Raw genomic sequence first — 27,527 nt, 5'->3', positions numbered from 1 at the left:
CTTTTGTAGAGATGTGTGGGGCTCTCCCACTACCAAAGATGGGATGTTCACAGGCTTCCTAACACAGGATCAGATGGGCTTCTGAAGAATGGCCACAGTTGCAGTGTGGGAAACAGGGGCTGCCACTTTATGCAAAGCAAGCTCCCACAGACAGCAATGGAGGATAGATGGGAGCCAGAAAACCAGGGAGAACTCCATTGCTGTTTCTTTAAAATTCTAACAGAGATTTTATATCCACATTGGAGAGGCTGATGGAGACTCTTTTTGATGTCCCATTGGATGATAACACCACTGATTGTGCAGCACTCCCTCAGTGGTGCACTGCAGGGGTCAACTTGGGTTATGAACACCCTAAGGGTCTGTAAAGGGTTTAGATTTTCTGATTCATGAGGAGAGACACCCCCACTGAGCATTTCACATGTGGTAAGGGATAATAAGGTGTGGAGCTGGATGAACACAGCAGGCCAGGCAGCATCAGAGGAACAGGAAAGCTGATGTTTTGGGTCTGGACCCTTCTTCGTTTCTGAAGAAGGGTCTAGGCCCGAAACGTCAGCTTTCCTGCTGCTTGGCCTGCTGTGTTCATCCAGCTCTACATCTTGTTATGTCAGATTCTCCAGCATCAGCAGTTCCTACTATCTCACGTGTGGTAAGGAACTTGTTTGAGGGGTCTTGTGAATAGGTTCATACACTAGCCTGTTTCTGGGCTGTGATTCATTCAGCCCAGACATTCCATGTTAATCTCTGTGCTCCCCACGAATATCCACTCATTTAATCTCACCCCATATCAACATAGGAGTATTTAATGGCAGTGTCAAGGGAGCTTTATTCTGTATCTAACCCAGTGGTGTCTCTGTCCTGGGAGTGTTTGACAGAAGATCAGAACATCATACGGACTTTTACCTTGATATGAACACAAGTTTCAAAAGAAAATCCACTACTGAAAGGTGATTCTAAAGATGCTTTATCACATGCTTTATTGGGGCAGGGTGGGGTAATCTTTGGGCTGAAATTAATACATATTATACATTTTTTAAAAAATAAAATTTAGTGCTTATATTACAATTGAGCTTCACCATGGAGGTGCACTCCTAAGCTGAAAAGTAGCCATCTGAAGATGCTTCCCTCCCAGAATAGAATACTGTCTGCTCACCACCAGTCATGCCCTCAACTTCTGACAGAGCTCTGAAGTTGCAGGATGTGGGGGTCTCCTCCATCCTGCCTCAGCCTGTGCAGAGGTCACACTTTGGGTTAAGCAAAGGAAGAGGTTGCACGGAGGGCCTGGTACAGTACACAGACCTGACAGATCATAGGTTTGATTGTTACTGGCTGCAGGAGATCATACAATTTGTCAGGTTGGTGGGGCGGGGGGGGGTTGCATTGCATAGAGACTGGGCCAGAAAGCATGACTGCAGCAGGGAGAACATGTCCTTTACGCCTTTGATCAGCATCAAGCATTGCTCTATCACTAAGTGTAAAGTGTGTCAAATGGAATAGAAAAACTGGTGATGATGGAGACAAGTGTGAATTAAGATCGTTAACAAAATTGTGCACTGAATGGATGCAGTGCTGGGAGAGATTCTGACTTTAATACTGTGATAGAAGTAACGTAGCATAACAGGAAAACCAGGCACAGAGACAGGGCTGCAAAGCCGGGAAAGAAGGGCTGAATCATTGCAGTGCTGTGACCCAGATCACAGTAACTCAAGAGATTTAGGAAAATGAAAACATGAAAAAAAAAACTTATCTACACGTATCAAGCAGGTAGTTTATGTGCAGTTCTATACAGTTCACACTAACCTGCTCCTTGGTGAAAATTAATAAAGAGCAGAAAAGGCTTCATTTACAGCAGCAGTGCCCAGGGTGGTCCAGTTCTTTTTGAGAGGTTGGGAACGGGCAAGCTGGGGGGAAAGGATGTTGCACGTACAAACTTGCCATTCTCCCTGGATGGATAACAAGCTCCAGCCTGCACAATGGGGAGACTCCTTTAGAGACCCCGAGTGTTCTCTGACATGCAAGCCTGTCTGATCTCCCGCCTTTGCCATAGCAAGGGGGCAGTCGAATCATTTGAGGGAGTGGGCGCAAGTCTGCTGAGAAACTGGAGTCTCATTCTTTTCGGAGGCAGCCAGTGTCTGCGAGCAGGACGTTTGCATGCCCTGCGGTTCGTCCTGCCATAGAATTGGCATAGTTTTTCCCTTGGGCATGCAGCCTGAAGATCGACAGGCAAGGATTAACCCCCATGCCATTTTGGGAGGGCTGCAGTAATCAACGCAAAACCGGCAGAAATTATACTGGCAAGCGTAGCAGCCTAGTTTAAAAACAACTTGCTACATCTTAAGTTAAAGAATAATTACATTTGCTTTAAAATCAAAATTGATTGGAACTGAAGGAAAAGTCCTCACCAAAGTAATCGAAAACATTCTCAAAGTAGGCAGCACTGATGCTGAAAGGTATATTAGCTGATGACTCAGTGAAGCACGGGTTGTCACAGTACCTTAAGGCTCAATCTTGAAGCAGTGACTCCTTCCAGTCTCCTGCTATTCCCTGACACCCAGAGGGTCAGCTGGGGCAGGGGGTGAAAACCTGCTTGTTATTCCCTTGCCCTGTGGGCAGACAGCTGTAGCTCAGGATGTTTCACCCAGTGCACTGGGGCCTTGGAGACCTACCTGATGACAATGGGTACCCTTCAGGAGGGGTAAGTGATGGGGTGTACCCTGCTCAGCTTCATACCCATTGGGATTCTACTCCAAATTCAATCGGCACTGGTCCCAGCCATCAGATTCAAAAGCACAGCAATGGGTGGGCTTCTGGGATTAAGCAGCTGAGGGGAAAGGATATTCTCCCCACCCATTTCCCTTTCCTCTCCAACCTCTAAAGACAGCAGGGTGATTCTGGAAGTTAGAAAGAGCACCTTGCTGATACCCCCACAATACTAAATGAGTGAACCATGACTGAAACACTTAACAGGGGATTACTCCAGACTTTCTCTCAACGTGCCTCCAGAACATATCCTGGTTGACTGTTATCTAATCCATAATCCCCATTCACTGCTCTTTATTTTTTATAAATTTGGTCGAAGGTGGACATTTACAGAATCATCCTGAAGTCTCTCAGGACTCATTTTCAACATCTCCTTTAAATAAACCACATGGGCAGATTTGACAGAGCTCAGAGTGGGCATAAAATCAATCAAGGGGGTCATGCCCCTTTGTCACTATCCACCTATCTCACTACCCACTCCAAACCTCACTGGGATACTTTACCATCCAAGGCAGGGCTGATTCTTGAAGCCCTCCAGGCCTGGACAGCCCAGTCTGAGCTTCCACCTACAGAAACATGGGTGAGGCAATGAGGCAGGATGCCCTGTGACTGATGCCTGGCGCAGGAAGCAGATGTGGATTTTAGGTTGGGAGGTGGTTACACACCCGGCCAGAGGAGAATTGAAGGGAACAGCTCAAACCTTGCACGTGGGAGGGGGAAATCATCAGTGGTGGCGGCAGAGGGTGTGCAGGCCTGGCAGATTTGAAACCCAGCCATCCCACAACCCAACTGCAGGTTATGATACTGCCCATGCATGGAAACCAGGGGGACAGGTGGAGTGAAGGGGATTATTGGTTACAATTAAAACACTAGCTAGTTCTTTTGGAGGAAGGAACAGTGCACATCAGGCTGCATTCACCTTGACAGATTAGCCTCAGTCACCAGCCAAAACTGAAGGTACACCATTTGAAGCTGACCTAACCAAGGACTCTTGGAAAAGGAACCAGCAGCTGGCAAGAAATGGGGTAAAGCTGGAGGGGACAGCACGGAGAAACAGGTTAAGTCGAGGCACACAAAGAAAAATCCAAACTGGTCGTGGGTGTGAACAGACTGTTGCCAGGTCTGCCCTCTCGGCTGAAAGCAAGCTCTGTCCGGTCACTCCTCACTGCCACCGTTCAGTCTCTGACAACACAGTGATCAGAACAGGATGGAAGAGGGTGAAGGAAACACTGAAGGGTTGAGATGGCGGCTTGAGAGGAGAAGGGGCAAGTCAATGCCACACAAAACAAGCAAGAGGATCAACAACCCTGCTGGCTCCACGGTTCTGGCATTTTCTGCCTCTGGTCCAGACTTGACAACCCACTGCAACGAGCGAAACACCCCACAGATGGCAGCAATGGGCACATTCGAGCTCTGTGGCCAGGGAATGAACTCTGACACTGTCTGTGTTTCCATGGCCTTCGAGACCCATGGCCTCTCTTTCTCAGGTAGGAACGTGGGGGTAGAGGAAGGGAGGGGATCTGGAGGAGGGAATGCCAATTCGGGGCGGCTGCTCCTAGGCCAGGAACACCACGAAGACGATGAAGAAGACAGCGAGGATGAGGAAGATCTTGATCATCAGCCAGCGGTTGGAGGTGACAGACTGGAAGTATTTGAGGATCTCAGTATGAGCCGCTGCCACATTCAGCTGCGTGTCCTCAACATTGGCGTCGATCCTGCGGGCGAGGGGGAAGCTGGCGTCAGAGTCCAGTATCAGTGGACTGTAACAGTGAAATGCACACCCCCACCCCATGCCCAGCCCACTTTTAGCATCTGAATTCTCTCAGCCCACCTTCTTGTCCCTCCCACCAGTGACCTTGCCTTGTTGTGTCTCCCGATGGTCAGACCATCTGGTTTGAGGCCGTCGGCTGTGCCAGGGTGGATGGGGGTCATGTTGAGCTGCATGTTCCCCACCCACTCCACCGACCACCAACAGAGAGATGACATAGATGGGGTGGGGGGGTTGGGGTGGGTAAAGAGTCAGGGAAAGGCCGAGCAAGAGCTTTACTTGAAGCCCACCATAGTCAAATAGACTGGCCACACACGTAAAAGGACAGGCCAATCCTGGAGGAGATGCTTTTCCCCGTAGGTTGGGGCTAGAGTTTGGATAAACAGCAGGAAAACGTAGGTGGCAAAGCTCACAATGGGCTGAATGACTCGTTCTTTCACTCCCCAACTCTACCCCAGGGCAGCAGGTTGCGCCCCAGGTAAGCGGCACTCCTGAGTGGGAAGGCAGGCCCCATATATACAGCATGCATTGCATCCTCCCACCTCTGGATGGTCTCCTCCTGCTCCTTGACCATGTGCGCGAGCTGCTGGAATATGGAGCCCAGCTCCACAATGGTGGCTTCGATGTTCTGCATCGTGTCTGCTCTGCTCTGGAGATAGGAATCCTGGGGGGTTTGGAGGGAGAAGTAGGGAGAGAGTGAGCAAGAGAGAGAGAGAGAGAGAGAGAGAGAGAGGGGGGGAGCGACAGAGAGACAGGGTGGAGGGGGGTGGTGGAATGGGAGACAAAAGATACCAGGTCATGCAGGTTGTTCCTCAACACAACGAGCAGGTGAAATTTAGGGAGACGTAACTGGGCTGTCAAACATGATTCGTGTAGAAGGTAGATACCAACATCCCCACACCTCCCCTTGGACGGGCACCACTCACCCATAGCAGCCGAGGCCTATCAGTGGAGGGGAAAGGGGCCCACAACAGCCCCTACTCAAACACCGAAATGCACTTCATCAATACACAGCTACAAATGCCCTGGGTTTCATTCCAGCTCTGAGCTCTGTAGAATATCTGGGCAATTAGGAATGGGTGATAAATGCAGGACTTAGCCAGTGACCTTTAAAACACAACCGTCCTGCACAAACTGTGACGTTAAACTGACTGCAAGCAATCTGCACTGGTAAGGGGAGACGAGAGGGGAAGGACGGAGAAGGGTTAAGGGGCAGGGAGACCAGCAGTGGGACAGGGCGGCGAGATAGGATAAGGCAATTCTGTCTGAGCGGTGTCGCTTCCCTTACCTGCTCATCAATGAGCTGAAGCTGCTGGCTGGTCTTGGCGTCCATGTCAATGGCGATGTCCCCTGACCTGCGTGCATCATCTTGCAGCAACACTGACCCACCTGTGCAGGGAGACATGCAGGAGTTGAGACTTTAGCAAACAGCACAGGGCAGATGGGGTGTGAAGACTGGGGGCTGGGTGGAGATCTAGCCACATGAAGAAGTGAGAGAGGGCAAGAGAAGGCCTGGGAGAGGGAGGCACGCGACAGCAGATTCATCAGAACGATACTAGGCCTGAAACAGTTAAACAGAGGTCAGGTTGCACAAATTGGTCTGTTCTTCCTGTGCTTGGGAGATTAAGCGGGTGATTGGATTAAAATCTTTAAGATGATTAAAGGGTTCAACAGGGTTGATGGAGACAAAATTTAATTCCTTGTGGTCGGTAGGGCTGACGGGTGGGCAGAAAGCAAAACCAGGTAGAGAATCAGAATATTGAGAGCCTGCCCAGGATATGGGGGTGATACTGTCAGGAACTTAGGAACATAATGAAATCAAGCAGCCGGAATCATGGTTACCCCGCTTGACCCCACTTGATCCAGCTGAAACCTATCACTCCCAGATTAATTTCAGCTCGTATCCACGGCTTTATTTGGGAGCATTTCCCCATTTCCATGATCTTGCGCAGAGAGAATTTTCTTAACTTAGAGGAAGAGGAGGATGCCATTCAGCTCCCTGGGCCAGACCAGCCATTCAATGAGATTATAGCTAATGAGAGTCTATTATTAGCAAATTACAATGAACAACTGATGCAGCATCACTTTCTGCTTCCTGCAATGTCCCAAACTTCTACTTCCCCTGTGTATGCTGATGCATTTCCTGACATTATCTCCCCCACCCACCCAAGTCTGGCTCTAATTTTCTTTAAGATTCTGGACACGAATCCTATATTCCCCAAATAACTGAAAAGGTTCATCTAAAATGAACCTACCATTTGTTAATACCTTTAAAATTTTGATGCTGCATCCAGGTCAGTGAGGAACTCAGTGTAACACTGTGCTGTCCTATATCAGGGTCAGTGAGGGAATCATAGAATCCCTACAGTGTGGAAACAGGCCCTTCAACCCAACAAGTCCACACCGACCCATCCCCCATAACCCACCTAATCTACACATCCCTGAACACTTTGGGCAATTTAGCACGGTCAATCCACCTAGCCTGCACATCTTTGGACTGTAGGAGGAAACCAGAGCACCCGGAAGAAACCCCCGCAGACACGGGGAGAATGTGCAAACTCCACACAGACAGTCGCCAGAGGCTGGAATCGAACCCGGATTTCTGGCACTGTGAGGCAGCAGAGCTAACCACGGAGCCACCATGCCGCCCCTTTAAGAAAGGCAAACCTGTCATTGCTAAACCCAGCCTCATAGATTCATAGGGGCACAGGGTCACACCGCACTGTCCCAAATCCGGGTCGGTGGGGGGCACAGTGTCACACCGCACTGTCCCAAATCTGTGTCAATAACTGCTGTAACAATTAGCGGATGCCCGTAATTGGGACAATGCTTACCATAACCATTTGCGGCTGATGGCGGGAGGCTTGAAACTGTGGCATGCGAGAACTGTTCTCTCCTGTTTCTCTGCATTTTGAGATTCTGCCAATTGGGAAAAGAACACACAAATCACAAGGCATCAAAAACAGTCCACGGTCACTTGGGTACATTTCATGTGGAAGTCAACCAAACTAACATCCCCTACATCCCAGACCTCCTTCCTAGGGACAGCACTGGTGTCTCCACCCCTCTTTCTTGGGAAGCTCACAGTAAGACACCAAAAAGCAACTGAGTGCCAGATAGGGGGCAAATCCTGGGAGGCAAGCTCAGAGATGTCAGAGTGCCTTGGATTGAGATTAAAATGAAGCAGGCAGTGGGCTCTATCCCTTAATAATTTACATCTGCCAAGCAGCAGCTTTACATCATTAGCAGGAGGCCAAGAGACTGGCTCAACCTCACGGAGGCCCTTCATAGCCCTCACCCGAGACTTGTCAAAGTTACCCTACTGACCTGCTGGCGCAGCGATCTGGCAATATCCCAGGATCCTCTCCGCGCCAACCAAGTCTGTACTCACGAATACAATATGATAGTGAAATCCTGTGGCTGCTGGAAATGTGCAACAAACACAGAGAATGCTGGAGAAACTCAGCAGGTCTGGCAGCATCTGTGGAGAGAGAAACAAAAGTTAACGTTTCAAGTCTGGTATGACTTTCCTTCAGAACCAACCCAGTCGCTGCCAGACGTGCCGAATTTCTCGGACATTGTCTGTGCTTGTTTCTTGCTGATACAAGACCTCCATTGCCTTGAAATGGGTCTTTCAGCTACAGATTCATACAGTCATATAGCATGGAAACAGACCCTTCAGTCCAACCAGTCCACGCCAACCATGTTCCTAAACTAAACTAGACCCACCCATCTGCGCTTGGCCCATATCCTATACCTATTCATGAACTTACCTAAATGTCTTTTAAATGTTGTAACTGTACCTGTATACACTCCTTTCTCTGGCAGTTCATTCCACACACAAACTACACTCTGTGCAAAACAAAAGTTGCCCCCTCAGGTTCTTCTTAAATGCTTTTCCTCTCACCTTAAAAATATCCCTTGTTTTGAACTCCCCCACCACAGGGAAAAGACCCTTGTCATTCACCTTATTTATGCCCCTCATGATTTCATAAACCTCAACCTCCTATGCTCCAGTAAGTCCCAGTCTTTCCCATCTATGTTTATATCTCAAACTCTGCATTCCTGGCAAAATCCTGACAGATCTTTTCTGAACCCTTTCCATTTTAATAATATCACAACCACAACAGCACACTGTTTTCCAGAACAGGCCTCATCAACATCCTGTACAACCTGAACATGATATCCCAGCTCCTTTACTCAATGCTCTGACCAATGAAGTCTGACACATGCTCCCATTGTTTCACAGGAACAGACTTCTGAATTAGTGCCGGGACCTAATGGCTGGGATGGGGTGTGATAAGAGGTGTGACACAGGATGCAGTGCAAAGTGTCTTTAATCCTCTATCATATTTACTTCAACAGTCCCTGCTTCCTGCTTTTACGATCCAACTTTTCAATTCTCTATCAGTGGGATCTGTTAATGGGATGAGGTGGTGGCTGGTAGGGCTTAGCACAGGAAGGAAGGGCCCGAGTGATTCACAGATAGGGATGAGAGATAATGCATTAAGATTAATTTTGAAGTGCAGCAAGGTCCCTCTGCTCCAGTTAGTGCAGTTACCTGTTGAACACACTGGGTCAGAGTTGGGCGAATAATTCTGAATTAAAACAGGATCAATGTGACTCTCAGATCATAAACACAAGATTAACTAGCTAACAAAATTTCTGCCATGGCCCTGGGAAGGCACTGACTCTCGAAAGGCTATGATTCTAGTGCCATCTGTCCTCTGGAATCGCAACCAACTGATTATCCTTTAAAAACAAGGAGTCACCCATTTAAGACAGAGGTGACTAGATGTGTCTTCTCACAGAGTGTCATGAGTCTTTGGAACCTTCTTCCTCAAGTGGTGGTGGGAACAGAATCTTTGAATATTTTTAAGGCGGAGACAGATAGATTTTTGTGTTATAGGATGTTACAGTAACAGGGAGTGGGCCATTCAGCCCTTCAAGCCAGTACCACCATTCAATGAGATCATGGCTGATCCATATACCATATCCCTTCATACCTTTGTTTAACAAAAATGTACTTACCTCAGATTTAAAATTAACAACTGATCCAGCATCCACTGCTGTTTTTCAAAGGGAGCTCCAAACCCCTACCACCCTTTGAGTGAAGTAGTTCCCAACATTTCTCCTGAATGCTCTGTCCCTAATTCTCGGACTATGCCCCTAATTCTAGAATCCCGAACCAGTGGAAATTGTTTATCTTCATCTGCTCTGTCTTTTCCTGTTAATATCTTGAAGATCTTGATCACCCCTTAACCTTCTAAATTCTGAGAAAACAGGCCTGATTTATTTTATCTCTCCTCATAACTTAAATCCAGAAATCCAGATTTTTTTGATAAGCAGAGGGCAAAGCAGTAAATGGAGTCATGGAACAGGTCCAACTTGGATCTAGTAGAATGGTGAAAGAGATTCAAGAGTTCAAAATGCCTCTTCCTGTTACAACTTCCCCGCAATTCAGTCTCTAATTTCCTCCATCCATGGGTAGAAAACAGCCACTCTAAGTGTGGGCATTGCAACAGTGACATAGCCGGTGATAGAATTATCCACGCTCAGCTTGCAACTCTTATTGTGAGGTCAAACTTTTCAAAGTTAACAGCTGGTGTTACCTCTGTCCTCACTTCGAGAACCGACTTAAAATCATTTGACATGGAGGCCAGCCGGGACTGTGAAAAGAAAAGATAATACATTACCAAAAACCGGTCAGGTCCGAGCACCCTCAGCATCTCTAACTCAGCACCAGAAACAAAGGCTCACTTGAGTCGAGTGAATTCACCGACAACATGCTGTGACCAAGGCGAACCAATGTGTTCCCAGTCCAGCAAGGTCATCAGCAATTAATGACAAGCCCCATGTATACTGCAGCCTCGTAGCATAGAACGACTTTGTCTGAAATATGGGACCAAACAAACTCTGACAACAGAGATATTCGGTGACTTAAAGCTTGGCTTTACACAACCATTGAAAGGAGGAGGACAGAGAGAGAGAGCGAGGGAGAGCGCGAGCAAGAGACGGAGAGGCAATTCCTGAATTTAGGGCCCCAGGCAGCAGGATGCACAGCCACCAGTGATGGGAGCAAGGCCCACACCAGACAGGAATGTACAGACTCAATGACACAGGCACAAAGAAAACCATTTCGTTCCCCTGACACTAGGTCCATGGAACAGACTGGCTCCGGGATAAGGATCCAACGTGACAGTGGTGTTACCTGCAGCGAGACCACAATGGTATTAGAATGCGTCTGTAAGTGTCGGCCATTCTGGCTCTCCTTAGTTCTCACGAAGTCCTGCAGTTGTGCAATCTGCTTGTTCAGGCTGTTTATATCCTAAATCATTCAGAAACAAATGATATGAACAACTAGAATCTACGGACTAAAACACAGAATTGTACAGTATAGGATAAAGCCACTTATAGAGTCGTAGAAGTTGGCCCATTGTGAAAAAGCTATCCAATTCACCCAACTCCTGCCTGCTCATTTCCCCTGGACCTCCAAATTTTGCCCCTTCAAATATTTATCCCATTTCTTATTTGAAAGCTCCTGCTGAAGTTGTTCCTGTCCCTTTCAGACAGCACACTCCAGATTAACAAGTAAATAAGATTCTCGTCTCTCCCCTTCCTTTTCCTGATGAACTTAAACCTGCGTCTTCTGGTTACTGAGCACCTTTAAGCTTGCAGCAGTTTTTACAGGTGCTGCCGACACGTTCCCAGGTATTAAATCAATCTATGGGAGGAAAGGTATCTCATCACAGCCTTGTGGATACTGGTCGCCCAAGTCTGTCATAGAATCAGAATCCCTTACAGTGCGGGAGCAGATCATTTGGCCCAAAGAGTCCACACCAACCCTCCAAAGAACATCCCACCCAGACCCACCCTATCCCTGTAACCCTGTATTTCCCATGGCTAACCTACCTAAGCCTGCACAGACCTGGACAATATGAGCAATTTCCTATGGCTAATCCACCTAAACTGCACATCTTTGAACGGTGGAAGGAAACCGGAGCATTAGAGAAAACCCCTGCAAACACAGGGAGAATGTGCAAACTGCACACAGACAGTTGCCCGAGGGTGAAGTTGAACCCAGGATCCTAGTGCTGTGAGGCAGCAGTGCTAACCACTGAGCCACGTGAAGCAAAACAAGCACTTCTTTTAATTTCACTAAGTCTCATGCCTCCCCATGTGAAGTTCACTGTTGTATTAGCTCCTTTTAAAGCAATGCTGAGGTTCATAATCCTTGCTGATAACTCAGCCCCTTAAATGTCTACAGCTCCTATCACCACCTCAGAATGTCCTCAACCGGCCCATGGTCACAGTTAGGGACTAGGTTCCCGAGGTTGTGCAAGGTTCTGTAGAAATGCAGGTCTTGACTATCTTCAGGGCAGAAATTGTGCAGATTGAAAAAAAAAGCAGTGTTCCAGTCAATGTGCCAAACCTGTTTGATGATGTAGGTCAACTCCTCAATTTCAATAGCTTTGTCATCAAACAAGGACTTCCGCTTCGCCACTGTCACAGAACCAGGAGTCAGCGTCAGTACAAGTGAAAACCAACTAAAACACAACATCAAATCAAATCTAACTGAGGGGCTCAGGTGGTTTATACATAGAATAACAGATACCTGGGAGTGAGTTACAGACTGGAATCTAATCAGGTGGTTCAGGGTGGTTTATAAATAGAATAATAGATACCTGGGAGTGAGTTACAGACTGGAATCCAAGCCAGAAGTTTAAAAGGTTTACAAACAGATTAACAGTCCAGACACCTGAGTCAACAATCCAAAACTGGATGTGATGCAATGCTCCAGCGAGGCCTGACTACAGTTTCATAAACAGTTCAGCATAACTTCCTTTTTTTGTACTCGGTGTCTCTATCTATATAGCCCAAGAATACATGCACTTTCCGAAAATTCTCTACGTCCTCCTACCACCTTCACGGATTTATGTACATGTTCACTGTTTGGAACCATGCCGTTAAGTTTATATCATCTCTCTACCCACTTCTGCCAAAACATCACTGGGCAAAATTCCATCTGCCTGTTCATCTACACCCAGTTGCAATCAATTGGTATCATCCCCGCTACTGGCCACAGATCCTAGTTTGGCATCATCTGCAAGGTCAAATGAGGTCAATGGGCTGAGGAGTGGCAGATTGGGTTTAATTTAGATAAATGTGAGATGCTGCATTTTGGAAAGGCAAGTCAGGGCAGGACTTATACACTTAATGGTAAGGTCCTGGGGAGTGTTGCCAAACAAAGAGACCTTGGACTGCAGGTTCATAGTTCCTTGAAAGTGGAGTCACAGGTAGACAGCATAGTGAAGGTGGTGTTTGGTATGCTTGCCTTTAATTGGTCAGTGCATTGAGTACAGGAGTTGAGAGGTCATGTTGCAGCTGTACAGGCTACAGACTAGAATAGACAGACAGGCTACTTTTGGAATACTGTGTGCAATTCTGGTCGCCCTGCTATAGGAGAGATGTTGTGAAACTTGAAAGGGTTCAGAAAAGATTTACAAGGATGTTGCCAGGGTTGGAGGGTTTGAGCTATAGGGAGAGGCTGAACAGGCTGGGGCTATTTTCCATGGAGCATCAGAGGCTAAGGGGTGACCTTATCAGAAGTTTATAAAATCATGAGGGGCATGGATAGGGTAAATAGACAAGGCCTTTTCCCCAGGCAGGGGGAGTCCAGAACTAGAGAACATAGGTTTAAGGAACTTTTTCACACAGAGGGTGGTGCATGTATGGAATGAGCTGCCAGAGGAAGTGGTGGAGGGTGGTACAATTACAACATTTAGAAGGCATCTGGATGGGGACATGAACAGGAAGGGTTTAGAGGGATATGGGACTAGATTTATTTAGGATAGCTGGTTAGCATGGACGTGTTGGATTAAAAAGGTTAGTTTCCGTGCTGTACATTTATGACTGTAAGTAAGTTTCTGTTTAAATCGCCTCTGTTTAATACAAGTCGTGTCCACCTTGGAACACAGGCGCCATCTAGTGCTTGATGGCAAGAGGAGGACAGTGCTGCTGGGTTTCTCAAGGCTGAACTGAAATGTGGAGCCGGGGTCCAGGGTGGTGGGCTGTGAAATGCAAGTGACATTCAGAAGCATCAGGATCAGAGACAGTCTCCAGCTCTCTACTCACTGCTGTAGCATCATGCACGAGCAGAAAGAACAACAGTCCTATGTGGAAAGGGGAGAGTGAGCAGGCCTGTGCACATCTGTAAGTACGCTCACTTCCCACAGTCTGGGTGATTCAGCAGATGTGTGGGAGAAAGTCAAGCCCCACAAATCAGTGAAGTGCACAGTGCAAGGATTCAGAGCACTCTGAAGTGATTTCAGGCAGACACAAGACCACCGTGGAGTGGTCTCAAGGCCAGTGTGTGCCTGGCATTCCCTCGATTCGAGCGGCACATCTTCTCAGTGTCATTATCGGTGTTAACTTGACTGAATGGGCCGATTCTTCACCTATGGGCACTTCTTAAAATTTGTTCGTGGGATGTGAGCATCGCTGGCTGGGCTAGAATTTATTGCCCATCCCTAACTGCTCAGAGGGCATTTAAAAGTCAACCCCAATTGCTATGGGTCTGGAGTCACATGTCAGCCAAACCACACAAGAATGGCAGATTTCCTTCCAAAAGGACATTTAATAGAATAGGCCATTTCATAGAATCCTTAAGATGTGGAAGCAGGTCCTTTGGACCATCGAGTCCCCACCGACCCTCCGAACAGCATCCCACCCAGACCCATGCCCTTACTCCATCTGCATAACCCCGCATTTCCCCACGGTTAACCCCACCTGGCCTGCACATCCCTGGACACTACAAGCAATTTAGCATGGCTAATCCACCCTAACCTGCATATCTTTGGGTATTAGTGAACCTGATGGGTTTTCATGACAATTGACAATGGTTATCATTAGACTAACTTTACACTCCAGATTTGTCATGGTGGGATCCGAAGCCAGGTCCCTACAGCATTAACCAGAGTCTCTGGAACCAGGTTTACTGATTCAATGCTTTTACCACTATGTCACCCTTGGGGCAGGATGTATCATGATGCAGTGGGATCTGGAAAGCAGGATCTGTGTCCTTTTCTCTCTCTGTCCTTTTGCTGCTCTATCACATCATTCAGGCTCCTGCAAAGCATTGACGCAGCTTGACAGACAGGTTGCTGCCATTCTGAACAATGGCTCTTCCCAGTCATTTGTGTCAATGCTACATACTTCAAGGAGATTTTCAGAGTGCCTTTGAGGGGTTTTCTTTGCCCTCCTCTGCAGACGCTATGGTCAGTTTAAATTGCTCCTTGCAGCCTGGGTTCCGCACAAGCCACGAACACTGTGCTTCACGGACATGTAGAGACCCGTCCTGCTACTGGGTATTCAGATGAAGGGTGGGACGGGGCCATGCAAGGACCTACTATCTGCATGTGCCCTTGGAGCTTGTGGAGAGAACAAGCTGGCGCAGGAAGGCCCCAGGACCACTTTGGGTCCAGCATGGCAGTGCCAGCACCAGCGGTATCTCACAGTGAGGCCAGCTGACTCAAGCACCTGAAGCCCGGCACAACTGCTTAGGGGCACTAACACATCATGCTGTCCTAAAGCAATTGCCCCAGACCCCCAATGGACCGTTTTGCCAGCTGGATTGAGAATTCCATTAGGAGACACAATAGGGCTATTTTATTCTAATGACTCGTTTACTCACGTATGGTCAGCTTTTCCAGCTTGGAGAACGTATTACTCAAATCTTTACCGATCCGTCTGCAATGAAAAAGATAGTGGTATCACACGTTTTCACAAGGCATGAAATCTGTTATAAGCAAAGCCTGGGAACTACAGTCGTCAGACTGACCACTAATCTTTGCAAGTGCCTTTTGCAGTTTGCTACGGGCTCACTGGTTAGCAGCCAAGGCAAGTACATAAAGGGTCTTAATCCACATCGACCCATCTGTGTTTCTCAGCTAGGCTGTGCTTGCTAATGATGGGAAATCTTGGATACAGTTTAGGTTCAGAGGAAAGCTTCCTCTATCAAATACTCCAGGACAGGGACAGCACAGGATTAGATAGAGAGCAAAGCTCCCTCTACTCTTTTAGACTGAAAATGAAGCTCTGTTTACTTTTAGTTTAAAAGGGTAAAAGGAAAGTAGAGCCTTCTCGACACTGTCCACATCAAACACTGCCAGGACAGGGACAGCACTGGGTTAGATACAGAGTAAAGCCAATTTAGCCCAAAGACTACATGTGTGCTCTTGATTTGGCTGAATCTTTTCTTACAGCAAGTTACAGTCTCATTTGGTGGCTTTGCCACAGCTATCACAGGTGTCCCTCACATCAGTCAACAGTAGGGCAAGTTTACTGTGCTGCTCAAACTCCACCACTGTCCCAGGCTCCCAAAGCAAAGCCTGCTGTCTTTTCTGAATCTCAACACCATTAATAAACAGGCAAGGCACGGAGCACCATAGACCATTGCCAAGGTAACCAGCACCTTTGTCAACTCATGGTTGAAATGGAGGCAATTCAACAAAGATGCTTTTCACACCCTCACTAACCCTACAATAATTCAGACAGATGAGAAAATATCAGCTCTGATCATCAGTGCTGTGCTAGCTGATTTCAGCCAGCAAAGCAGGCAGCTTGGACATGGCCTGTGGGCTCGGGAATGGAGGGAATTAGCCATAGTTCTTGTTCTCCGTTGCACCACAGCAGTTCTCACTGTGCAGTACTTTCTTGGGACACTAAGGAAGTTTGGCATGTTCGTAAAGACTCATACCAATTTTTACAGATGCACCATAGAAAGCATTCTATCCGGATGCATCATGGCTTGGTATGGAAACTGCTCTGCCCAGGACTGTAAGAAAATACAGAGTTGTGAACATAGCCCAGTCCATCATACAAACCAACCTTCCATCCACTGACTCCATCTATATTTCTCGCTGTCTCGGGAAGGCAGCCAACATAATCAAAGACTCCTTCCACCCCGGTTACGATTTCTTCCAACCTCTTCCATCAGGCAGGAGATACAAAAGCTTAAACACAAGTACCAACAGATTCAAGAACAGCTTCCGCCTTGCTGTTATTAGACTTCTGAATGGACCTCTGAAATTTTGAATTTAATGTTGATCTTGTTCTTTGTGAACCTTCTCTGCAGGCGTAACATTGTAATCCTTGCTTTGTTCTATTATCCTAATGCACTTTGTATGGTATGATGTGCCTGTACTGCACGCAAAACAAACCTTTTCACTGTACCTAGGTATGTGAGACAATAATAAATCAAATCAAGTGGAAGTGGCACAGGCCACCCATATGCCTGGTTTGTTTCCAGTGCGCACTCACTTTGCCATGGTGGTGAACTCGCTCCGCTGGCGTACAGCATTCAGGAGAGGCTTGTTAACCTGTAGCCCATTCTGAAAAGACAAAAATCAGATGCAGGGGAATAAAATGGCATGCATAAAAATTAAGATGTGTATTCAGACAGCACCTTTGACAATCCCAGAAAGGCTTAAGGTCTTCCATAGCCAAAAAAAACACTTTTGTTGTTAATAGTATGTCAGTGATGGAATGTAGACAACATGGCAGCTCAGTTGTGCACAGAAAGATCCCATAAACAACAAGTTAATAATGTGACCATGTGTTTTATTGATGGAGAGGAAGACCACACAGCTGGGTGGGGGTTGAAGAGCCTGAGGGGAGATGAAGTGAGCACGTGCACGGGACGAAACATTTGCTACTAAGATTAGCACAGTGTCGACCCAATAGCTGCAGAGATTCTCTATCACTCCATCCCTCACACACCATCCACTTCCACAGGAGACCATGAACACTCACCTGTCTGCTTTGCATGGACTTGCAAGCAGCAACAAACTCCTGCGTGCGATCGCGGCAGGACATGATCTCTCCCTGAAAGGCGGGGGCTGGGCCAGAAGCGATTGATGCTGAAGGGGCAGGTTTGGAAGTGAGGACTTGCGTCTGCGTTGGCCCAAGGTAGACTCCCTGCTCAGTACTGGAGGGACCGTGGCGTCTTCGCGTATTCATCGAGGCTCATAACCCCTGCCTGGAGACGAGACCAGAGCGAGAATTCATATCGACAACCTGCATTTATACAGTGCCTCTAAGATGCCAAGACCATCCATCTCCAGTGCTTCCTAGAGTGGTATCTAAGGAGACCAAAAGCTCAGACAAAAGGGTTTAAGTTTTCAGGACCCTTTAAAAGGAGGCAAGAGGGAGGTGGGGAGGTATTTTCAGATCTTAGGGCTCAGACAGCTGAAGGCTGGCCACCAATGGTGCAATCAAGGATGGTCAAGATGACAAAACTGAAGAGATTTCAAAGGACAGCAGTGCTGAAGAAGCTCAGTGTTAATAAGGGACAAATCTATGGCAGTATTGGAAACCAAGAATGAGAATTTTAAAATCAAAACATTGTTGGACATGGGTCAGCGAGCACAGGATATGGGGGTCACAGTGGAAATGGCAACTTGTGGATCAGGACCAAGCCATTTCTTCCAACACTAATACTCTCAGATGGCAGCTCTTCAGCAGACGATGACACTGATAGACAGACACACATCATCATTATGACAGCCACACATCTACAGCTCTGACCAGTATTTAGTTGTAAACTCAATAAGCTGCTAAGCACGTCATCCTCAGCAAAGCTGGAGGAAATGTAGGGCCAGCTTGTCTCCCTGCATACATGACCATAAACCACCTCCCCCACCCCCAACAAATAGAAACATTTTAACTCATGCGCCATCAACAGATAAGCTCAATGTTAAGTTGAGGTTAGGGCAGTGTGGCCAGTGTGTTAGGGCATACTGTGTGCTCTTGTTGTTGTCTATTTAGTAGGTACCTGTGGATGAAGTTGTGGAGATATCTGTTCATAGCAAAGATTTTGTATAAATGCTCTTCCTCTTTCCTGTATAGTTCTGGCGTGTTGCAGTGAGTGGTGGCCCATTTAAATAGTTATTTCAGAATGGAAGAGCAGGCTCAAGCGGCTGAATGGCACGTTCCGGCCCTTAATTCATATGCTTATATGCTGACATGTAATCTGACTTTGAGAGGCAAAAGTACAGACAAGAGTGAGAGATGAGTGTATTGTGGGATCCTCTGCAGAGTAAACCCAACTTTTGACACTTACATTTCATTTAAAGTAAGTCCCTCCTTGCTATTGGGGTTGGAGGGAAGGGGGTTTACTTTGACTTCATTTATTATTGTTGCACGTACCTAAGTACAGTGAAAAGTTGTTTTGTGTGCAGCATAGGCAGATCATACCACACAGAGTGCATTAGGGAATAGAGGTGTGCGAGGAATGCAATGTTACAGCTGCAGAGGCTTATAGTGAATACTGAAGACTGGAACTTACAAGATAACCCGAAAAAATTAGTCAAACGGCATAGAAATATCATATTAAATCTAATATAGATAAGTTAGAGTGATGCATCTCAGTGGGAAGAATGAAGAGGTCATTAGGTCCTTGAATGATAAACAGGGTAGAGGAGTAGAGACATGTGGACACAGATTTCTACATCAATAGAAGCAGTGACATAGATTGTGCTTTTAATAATTTGTTTAGTCTAAGTACGATAAGTTCTATAGAGACAATTGAAAAGTGGAGGCATTGTGTTAAACTTTCGTCAAATCTTAATTGGACTGAACTTGGAAGATATTGCGAACATATTTCACATCCATTTTATGAAACAGACATAAAAGCACCCAGACAATGGGCAACGAAAAATATTAAAAGGTTGATACTGAAACTGAAAGGTTATATCTCTCTATTTCTTACCCTGCACAAAAATACACTGTTTGTCTGTTCTACAAGCCTAAGTGGTCATAATTTAATGTGAAGACATGCAAAATGATTCACTTTAGGAGGAAGACTGAAAGGTAATATAAAATATAGGGTGAAGTTCTATACGGGCCCTGGGAGCAGAGGGATGTTTTCATGCAAACTCATTGAAGGTGGCACAGCCGGTTCGGTCACTAAAGCATACAGATTCTGGAATTTATGAATAGGGGCATAAAGAACAAAAAACAAGGACGTTGCAACAAACCTGCATAAAGCACTGGTTCTGGTTCAGCTGGAGTAGTGTGTCACACTTTAAGAAGGATGAGGAGGGATCGGAGAGGGAGAAGCCTAGATTCATAACAATTATTCGAAGGACAAGGGGATTCAGATACATTGGAGAAGTTGGGGCTGTTTTCCTTGGTGTTTTGACTGAGGTGCTCAAAATCATGAGGGGCCTGGATGAGTAGATAGGGAGAGACTGTTATCAGTGAACTAGGGAACACAGTTTTAAGATAATTGACAAAACAAGCAATGGAAACATAAACAGAAACTTCTTCACACAGAGAGTGGTTTGGATCTGGAATGTGCTGCCGACAGATTTCAAAAAACATTTGAGAGGGAGTTGAACAATTATGTGAAGAGAAAATAGTTACAGGGCTATGGGCAAAGGCAGGAGTGCAGCACTGCGTGAGTTGCTCTCTATCGCTGTATGGTGCTGCAGCCCTTCCCAGAAGTCTGTGCTCCTCCAATTCAGGTGTCTTGTCCATGCCTTATTTTCATCATTCACTTTTGGAAACCTTGCATTCAGCAAAGCCATAAGCTTTGGAGTTGCTTCAAGAGGGCTCTCTTCCCCTCTTTTAAGACTCTCCTCAAAAACTACAGCTGACTGAGCTTCATTTGCTCTAGTATCCACTTCTGTAACTCTCAGTCAAATTTTGGAACTCCTGCACAGCACCAGTGTACATTTTATTACATTAAAAACAAGTTGTTTGTGTCTGTTCAGTCTGTGCCTCCAATCTCTATGCTCTAGGACTCTCTTCCTAAACTCTTTCACTTCCTTTAAGACCTCATTTAAATCCCAGCTCTACGGTCAAGTATTGGGCTCCTTAACTCTCATATTCAACTTGGTCTCCATTTTGTTCCTCACACCTGAGACCCCCACCCCAGAGGCATTCCGTTATGTTAGAACATACGAATTAGGGAGCAGAAGGAGACCATTCTGCCCCTCGAGATTGCTCTGCCATTCAAAACAAGCGTGGTTGATCAGATTGTGGCCTCCATGTACTTTTCTAGTTACCCCCATATCCTTAGATTCTTCCTTAACAAGGGACATTAATTTATCTCTGTATCAAAAGCATTTAACTACCGTGTGCCTGTCATTCTCCGGGGAAGAGAAGAGAATTCCAATGAGTTACAACCCTCAGAAAAATACACTTCTCAACTCCATCTCAAATGGGAGACCCCTTATTTCCAAACTGTGTTCCCTAGTTCCAGTCATTCCTCAAAGTCATCTGCTAATCAACCTGCAACACTTGCACCCACTCTCCTGCCCAAGCACCCCCCGCAAAACAAAATCAATGGTCCTTTCGTTCTACTCCCAATTCCTTCAATCCAAACGAACATGCAGGCAAGCTAATTACAAGCAATGTAACCTGGCAGCTCCAGTAACTAGCCAAACCAAGCCAGAAACTGAAATCTTCCTATTCTCTTGAAATATTCCAAACTGCGCTTAAAACACCAGTGGTGAGATTGACACCTTTTGGTGTGACATACAGCTTGACACCAGTCATTAATGGGCTAGATTCTGACTTAGCTCCCTCTTTAAACAGTCAAAGGTGAATAGAATTTAACTGAGGGTGCGGATTTGTATATATTGGAGAGTAGTTTGAAACAAAAACAGCACTGTTTTCAATGCCTGGCAAGGTTTCTGAGTTGTCCCTCATCTGTAACCTACTTGAAAAATCACTATCTCACATTTGTTATTTTATCCATGGTCACAGTTGCCAGCCCAAATTATCATTGTCTTTGGTCCCTGACTAAGGTGGTCGCGGATTCCAGACCCACTCCAAAAGACTTGAGCTCATAAACTCCAACTCCAAACCCTGCTATGCCATGCCATGCCAGTATAATCTATATTTCTATAGTTTTTACCCTAGAGAAATGGGATCCTAGAGCGTTTGGTCTCTCAAACCACAAGGGGGATTTATAATGTTCTCTTCTGAGCAGGGATATGTGAGCATGGACCACTGCTTTTAGCAGCTGCTCTTTGCAATCAATGAATGATCCCTTTCTCTCATATACAGAGTTGGAGGAAGAGAATGTTAGAGGGCGTGCTGCAGTATTCAAGGTGCCACATTTTAGATAAGTCAAACTGAGGCCCCATCTGCCCCCTCAAGCAGGCAGAGAAAGATCCAATAGAAAACATAGTAAGTGGAGAGGGGTCAGGGTGAATTTTCTCTACTGCCCTGGGGTGCAGCGTTTATCCCTTAGCTTACATTCACTAGAACAGTTTCTGGGACCACATATTCAACGAACATGCATGGCAGCTTGCTGTGCATGCGCTGGTCGCAACATTTCTGACATTCCAGGAGTGACAAGACTTGGGAAGCCCCGAGATTGCGAAAAGGAAATTCTTCCTCTAGATCAGTCGATGATTTTCTCGTTCACGAGCAAGTGCCAACAACAGCTGGCTCGATCCAGAGGAGCCCAGCAAAACGAGTGTGAATCCACCCCCCCACTGTCTTCAACTAACACAAGTGCAACCATATGCACTCCCTCCCATAAGCAGTTTAAAAAAAATAGGAGTGAGAACGTGAAAGCCTTCTTCCCCTCTTGTTGCCTAGCAACAATGACTGACTGTACTGTTCACAGTTCATTAACTCTATACAGAGCAGGATGCAGGCTTCCTGCCTCAGTAAATTCCACATCACCAGTATGTACTGAACCAGCAAACTGCTGGCAATCTTTCCTGGCCATCACAGCCAATCACTCTGGTTGGGTGGACAATGCAGCACAGCACGCTCCCACAGCAGTTGAAATTTGAGGCACAGGTAGACAAGGTGGGTAAGGTAAGAAAGTGTTTAGCACGTTGCCTACATTGCTCAGACCGTTGAGAATAGGAGTTGGGACGTCACGTTGAGGTAGTTTGGGATGCTGGTGCGGCCGCTTTTGGACTGCAGTGTGCAGTTCTGGTTGCCCTGCAAGGTAATCTGAACTCATGAGGGGCAGAGATAAGGTAAATAGCAAGGGTCTTTTCCCTAGGGTGGGGAGTTCAAAACCAGGGGCCATATTTTTAAGGTGAGAGGAGAAAGTTTTAAAAAGGACATGAGGGGCAACTTTTTTCTTTTTACACAGAGTGGTTCATGTGTGGAATGAACCGCCAGAGGAAGTGGTGGATGCAGGTACAGTTAGAACATTTAAAAAGACATTTTGGTAAGTACGTGAATAGGAAAGGTTTTGAAGGATATGGGCCAAACACAGGGACTAGTTTAGTTTGGGAACATAGTCAGCGTGGACTAGTTCGACTGAAAGGTCTGTTTCCATGCTTTATGACTCTATGACCCGATCACCCAGAATGGTCTGATCATTTAAACAGAAGAAGATTCCATTATCCGGTCATTCAAGTGTTTTTGAATTCCCATTTTAAAGCCTCATCTGGGAAAGATGACACCTGTGGTGCTCCCACTGTATCATCCTATACTGGGAGTGCTGGCCTAGAATGTGGCTTAAGTGTGCTTCAAACCAAGGAATGTACCAAGAGATCAAGCCAAGTTGACACACAAGTAATGGAACAGAACATATCACCTCACCACACCACCCCCCCGCCAGCCCCCCAAACTTACACCTGCAATCTGAACTTGAAAAGATTCATGCACACACAGCAGCCCCACACATTCTTAAAGCTACCCACAACCAGGGGGCTCAATCTCCGTATTATGGGGACACTGAGACCAGGAACGTGGCTTTGAAAGTTCCTCAGGTCTCGCAACATCTGTGGATAGAAACAGTTTAATATTACTAGTGCAGTAGGACTTCTTCAATTCTGAAAAGAGTCATAGTAGACTTAAAACATTAACTCTGTTTTTCTCTCTCCACAGATACTGCAAGACATCTTGAGCTTCTCCGGCATTTTCTGTACTTGCTTCAGATTTCCAGCACGTGCACTATTGTGCTTTTACTTGAAAATTCCTCCATGTCCAGAATGCATTCTCTTGATCTACACTTCATGAAATCGAAGTCCTCCAATGCCTACTGCAGCAACACCACAACAACATAGTCTCAAAGCTTCACTGGCCCATGTTGCAACAATAAACAAGTGAAAAAAACTGACTGCAAATTGCTTTGGGATGTCTCAAAGGCACCACTCTTATTGGAAACCACCTCCCAAGCCTCACATTGGAATAAGCATTAAATGTGTGAAAGGGTCAAATTTAATGTTACAGTGCATTGAAATACCTCAAAAACAAACACAAGCTAGCTGTAGAAACTTGGTGAAAGCACCAGCAGAGTCCATCAAGGTTTGATATTCTGCAACTCTGCACAAGTTCTGAGCATAATTAATTCTTTTTCAACTTTATGGAGTGGTTTCCTTGGACAGAGTTAGATTCATCCATTTGTCCAAGTAAATAGTTAGCATTTCAAGTACAAGCTGGGTAGTCAGTCAGCATGTGATAAAAAGCTTTTACACAACCATCACTCTATCATTGGTACACTCCATATCAGTATAAGAGTGATTACAGGGCGGGTTCTGGTGCAGTGGTAGTGTCCTTACCTTTGAACCAGGATACCTGAACTCAAGTCACACCAGCTCCAGAGGGGTGTATAATAACATCACTGAATGTTTTGATTAGAAAATATCTGACAGGGTTGTAGAACTGATTTCGATCTCTTGGTTTTGTTTCACCCAGTACTGCAATCCTGAAAGTTAGGCAAGGGATGGCAAATGTATTACACCAATCACTTTTTACAGCACTTTAAACCTTTGTAAAATGCCCCAGCGAACTGCACAAGTATCCATCAAACAAAATTGAGCCACATAAGGAGTTTAGCACCGCTCGACCAGAAGCTTGGCAAATGTGGTAAATTTTAAAAGGGAGGGGGGAAGGGAGAGGTTTAGGGAGGGAATTTCAGAACTTAGGGTCCCAGGCCTTTGAAAGGGAGTGTCGCTATTGGTAGAGTGATGGAAATCAGGGATGAACAAGAGATACTGAAGGCTTGCTGAAGCTTCCAGAGATTTTTTGGGGCGGAGTTGGTGTTGTGGGACCTGGAGATTGTAGAAAGAGTCATAAATAATGGGGTTTGGGGGAAGTTGTAGCAGCTGGAAGAGATTACAGAGAGTGAGGCCACAGAGAGAAATATGAATTATAAACTCGAGGCTTTCCAGACTGGGAGACAGTGTAGGTCAGTGAGTATGGGGGATGGGAAGGGGTTTGGGAAGTGGATGAATATAGCTCAATGAGATAGGGGTAGCAGTATCATTCAACTATAGCAAAGCTAACAGAAATCCTGTGCTGCAGACCAGTGTTCCTGATGATCAGCATACACCTCACTTGCTGAAAGAAATGGAGAAACAGGCACTGAGACAGATGCAATGATATAGTTGGCTGCAGACCTGTTTATGTGTTGTACTGTTCTAAGTTCTACGACATAGAGACCACAGAAGCTTATCCTGACAAAATAACAGTTATCCTCATTTAGTGCTTATGAGGTTATTTGCCAACAAGAAATGAGGGTGGCTACACACCTCTAGATCTAGTTTTGTTTAAAAAAAGTTTTAGTTTCACTTTTGAAGTTCCTCTTTCTGAATGACACTTCGTCGTCAGCAAAACCAATCTTCTGTCTAGTTGATCATCCTCTGTCCGCTCTATTTTGTTCCAGGTCAGTCTGTCTTCTCACAAAGTCAGAACTTCCCGACTTTACTGGGTCTTTAAAATCAGAATTCACTTGTGACTCTGGGACCCTTTCCATGCAGAGTGTCATGAAGGTTAGCCTGAAACTTTGCATGCTATGCGACATTGGTATTCGTACGTGACAGCCCTATGAAGTAATTTCTTTACGCGTATTTGATAGTGGATAATTGAGATGAGTTGGAACCAACATCCTGAAAATAACCACTGATCAGGAATTTAATACAAATACCGTGGCAACAAGAGCAATTCAAAGGCTGGGAATTCTGCTGCAGGTAACTTACCTCCTAACTCCTAACTCCTAAAGCATCTTCATCACTTACAAAGCACAAGTCAGGAGTGGGATGAAATATTCCCCACTTACTTGGGTGAGTGCAGCTCCAATAACACTCAAGAATCTCAACACTACCCAGAGTAAAGCAGCCCGCCTGACTGGAACCACATCCAATGCTGCAACCATTCGCTCATTCAATCACTGACTCTGGCAGCAGTGGGTACTATCTACAAGATACACTGCAGCAACTCACCAAAGTTCCTTCAAAAGCATCTTCCAACCAGCAAACCTCTACAATCCGGAAGGATAAAAACAACAAATACACAGGAGCACCATCATCTACACATTCCACCGCAATCAATAAATCAGCCTGACCTGGAACTAGATTGATTGGTCCTTTACTGCTGTTGGGTTAAAATCCTGGAATTTCCATCCTGTCAACATTGAGAGTCTACCGATACAACATGGACTGCAGTGATTCAAGAAAGTAGTTCACCACAACCAACTCAGAGACAGTTAGGGGTGGGAGTAATGCTCAAATGAGTAAAAAAGAAAAAAAAACTTTGCTAAAAGTGGTAAACATTCCGCAGTCCTGCCTGCGTTGCTAGTAATAAATACAAAATGTTCTCATAGCTACAAGATATGGCAGAAACTTCTTCTACGTGTCCTCAGATCATATTTCATTAAGTACACGAACAAAGCAGGAGGCCGTTCATTCCTTCAACCCCATTCTGTCACTCAATCAGACTATGGCTGATATGCATCTCTCCATAGTGGCACTGTTCCTTTAATACCCTGAGACCACAAGGGATGGGAACAAGAGTAGGACATTCGGTCTCTTAAGCCTGCTCTGCCAATCAATAGGACCATAGCTAATTTGATATTTCTCACATCCACTTTCCTGCGTTTTTCCCATAACCCTCGACTCCCTGACTGATTAAGAATCTGAACATCTATCTCTCTCGGCCTTAAATATACAGCCCTTTCAATGCAATTAATTTATTCTTTCATGGGATGTGGGGTCACTGTCAATGCCAATGTCTGTCACTCATTCTTAATTGTCCCTTGAACTGAGTGGCTTGCTGGACCATTTCAGAGGGTAGTCAATAGTAAGATTCCTTCTAATTTTTGCTGTAGCAGCTTCCAGTCGGTGTGTGCAGATCTCGCAGTGGCTGCACAGCTACAGTAAATGTTGATTGAGAGTTAACCACATTGCTGTCACAGGTAGGCCAGAGCAGGTAAGAATAGCAGATTTCTTTAAGGACATTAGGGTGAGTGGACAGGTTTTTTTTTAAAACAACAACTGGAAATTGTTTAATGGCTTCATTATTGAGATCAGATTTTCCAACTTTAGTGCAGCAAACATTTTATTAATCAGCACCGATGGGACCAGGAGTGTGCCAATTGATCAAATATTCCTGATAATCAAGGAGGTCCACATAATTAATAGAAAAACACACTATGTAATAGAAACGTAATGCAGGGGGCATACACATCATTGTAATACTTTAATCATAGCATAAATCACAAATAATAATGCAACACTACCTTAAATAAAACTTACTGGCAGATAGCCTTCTCATTCACACGCCCTCAACTTGGACATCGAGGTAGGTCACCATATTTGAGGAGAAATTGATTCGAAATTGATATTTTATGTGGCCGTTTGATTGAACAAGTATATTTACACTGAGGTAAATAATTTTAAAAAACTATAATAATTGCACAGGATGATACAGTAAACACCGTGGTATTTGAGGTATAAAATTTTTGCTGGTTTAATGAGCGTGCTGGTTCTTAAGGTGCTAGTTAAAACAAAGTTTGCTGTATTTGAATCTAAATTACACCAGCTGGTATGGTTGTAGTCTCAGATTAAATAGTGCACCACCAACTGCACTCCAGCAGGGAGCCTGTCTCTAGTTAGATGGAGCATGGCAGCTTGGAAGATAGCTAGGGGGGGTTAACACAAAATTGTCTGACACCTGCCTTCACCTAAAAGGGGTCAATAATAGATCCATTGCTAAGGATCATTGCTTGCTTCATAACAAT

The 27,527-nt window shown here is 45.6% G+C and overlaps 2 protein-coding genes and 1 non-coding gene across 5 annotated transcripts in view; 1 reads left to right on the top strand and 2 right to left on the bottom strand.

Annotated features, from left to right (window-relative positions):
• nxf1b (nuclear RNA export factor 1b) overlaps positions 1-27,527 on the bottom strand; it is a 155,641-nt gene that overhangs the window by 127,071 nt on the left and 1,043 nt on the right. The window lies entirely within an intron of this gene.
• On the bottom strand, positions 949-24,431 carry stx5a (syntaxin 5A). Its single transcript, XM_020523000.2, has 11 exons — positions 24,070-24,431; positions 17,339-17,564; positions 16,847-16,917; positions 15,219-15,274; positions 11,958-12,028; positions 10,737-10,853; positions 10,138-10,194; positions 7,360-7,444; positions 5,814-5,914; positions 5,068-5,189; positions 949-4,472 (listed from the first exon to the last, which is right to left on the bottom strand). The coding sequence occupies exons 2-11, from the start codon at positions 17,543-17,545 to the stop codon at positions 4,313-4,315; spliced, it is 1,047 nt and encodes a 348-aa protein (XP_020378589.1). The 5' UTR covers positions 17,546-17,564; positions 24,070-24,431; the 3' UTR covers positions 949-4,312.
• LOC125487701 lies at positions 21,420-21,627 on the top strand. The gene has a single exon (XR_007266068.1). It is a non-coding gene; the product is annotated as a small nucleolar RNA U3 (small nucleolar RNA).

This window comes from Rhincodon typus, chromosome 43 (assembly GCF_021869965.1).
Source record: "Rhincodon typus isolate 14 chromosome 43, sRhiTyp1.1, whole genome shotgun sequence".
NCBI classification, from domain to species: Eukaryota; Metazoa; Chordata; class Chondrichthyes; order Orectolobiformes; family Rhincodontidae; genus Rhincodon; species Rhincodon typus.
This window is presented reverse-complemented; position numbering and strand designations above follow the sequence as displayed.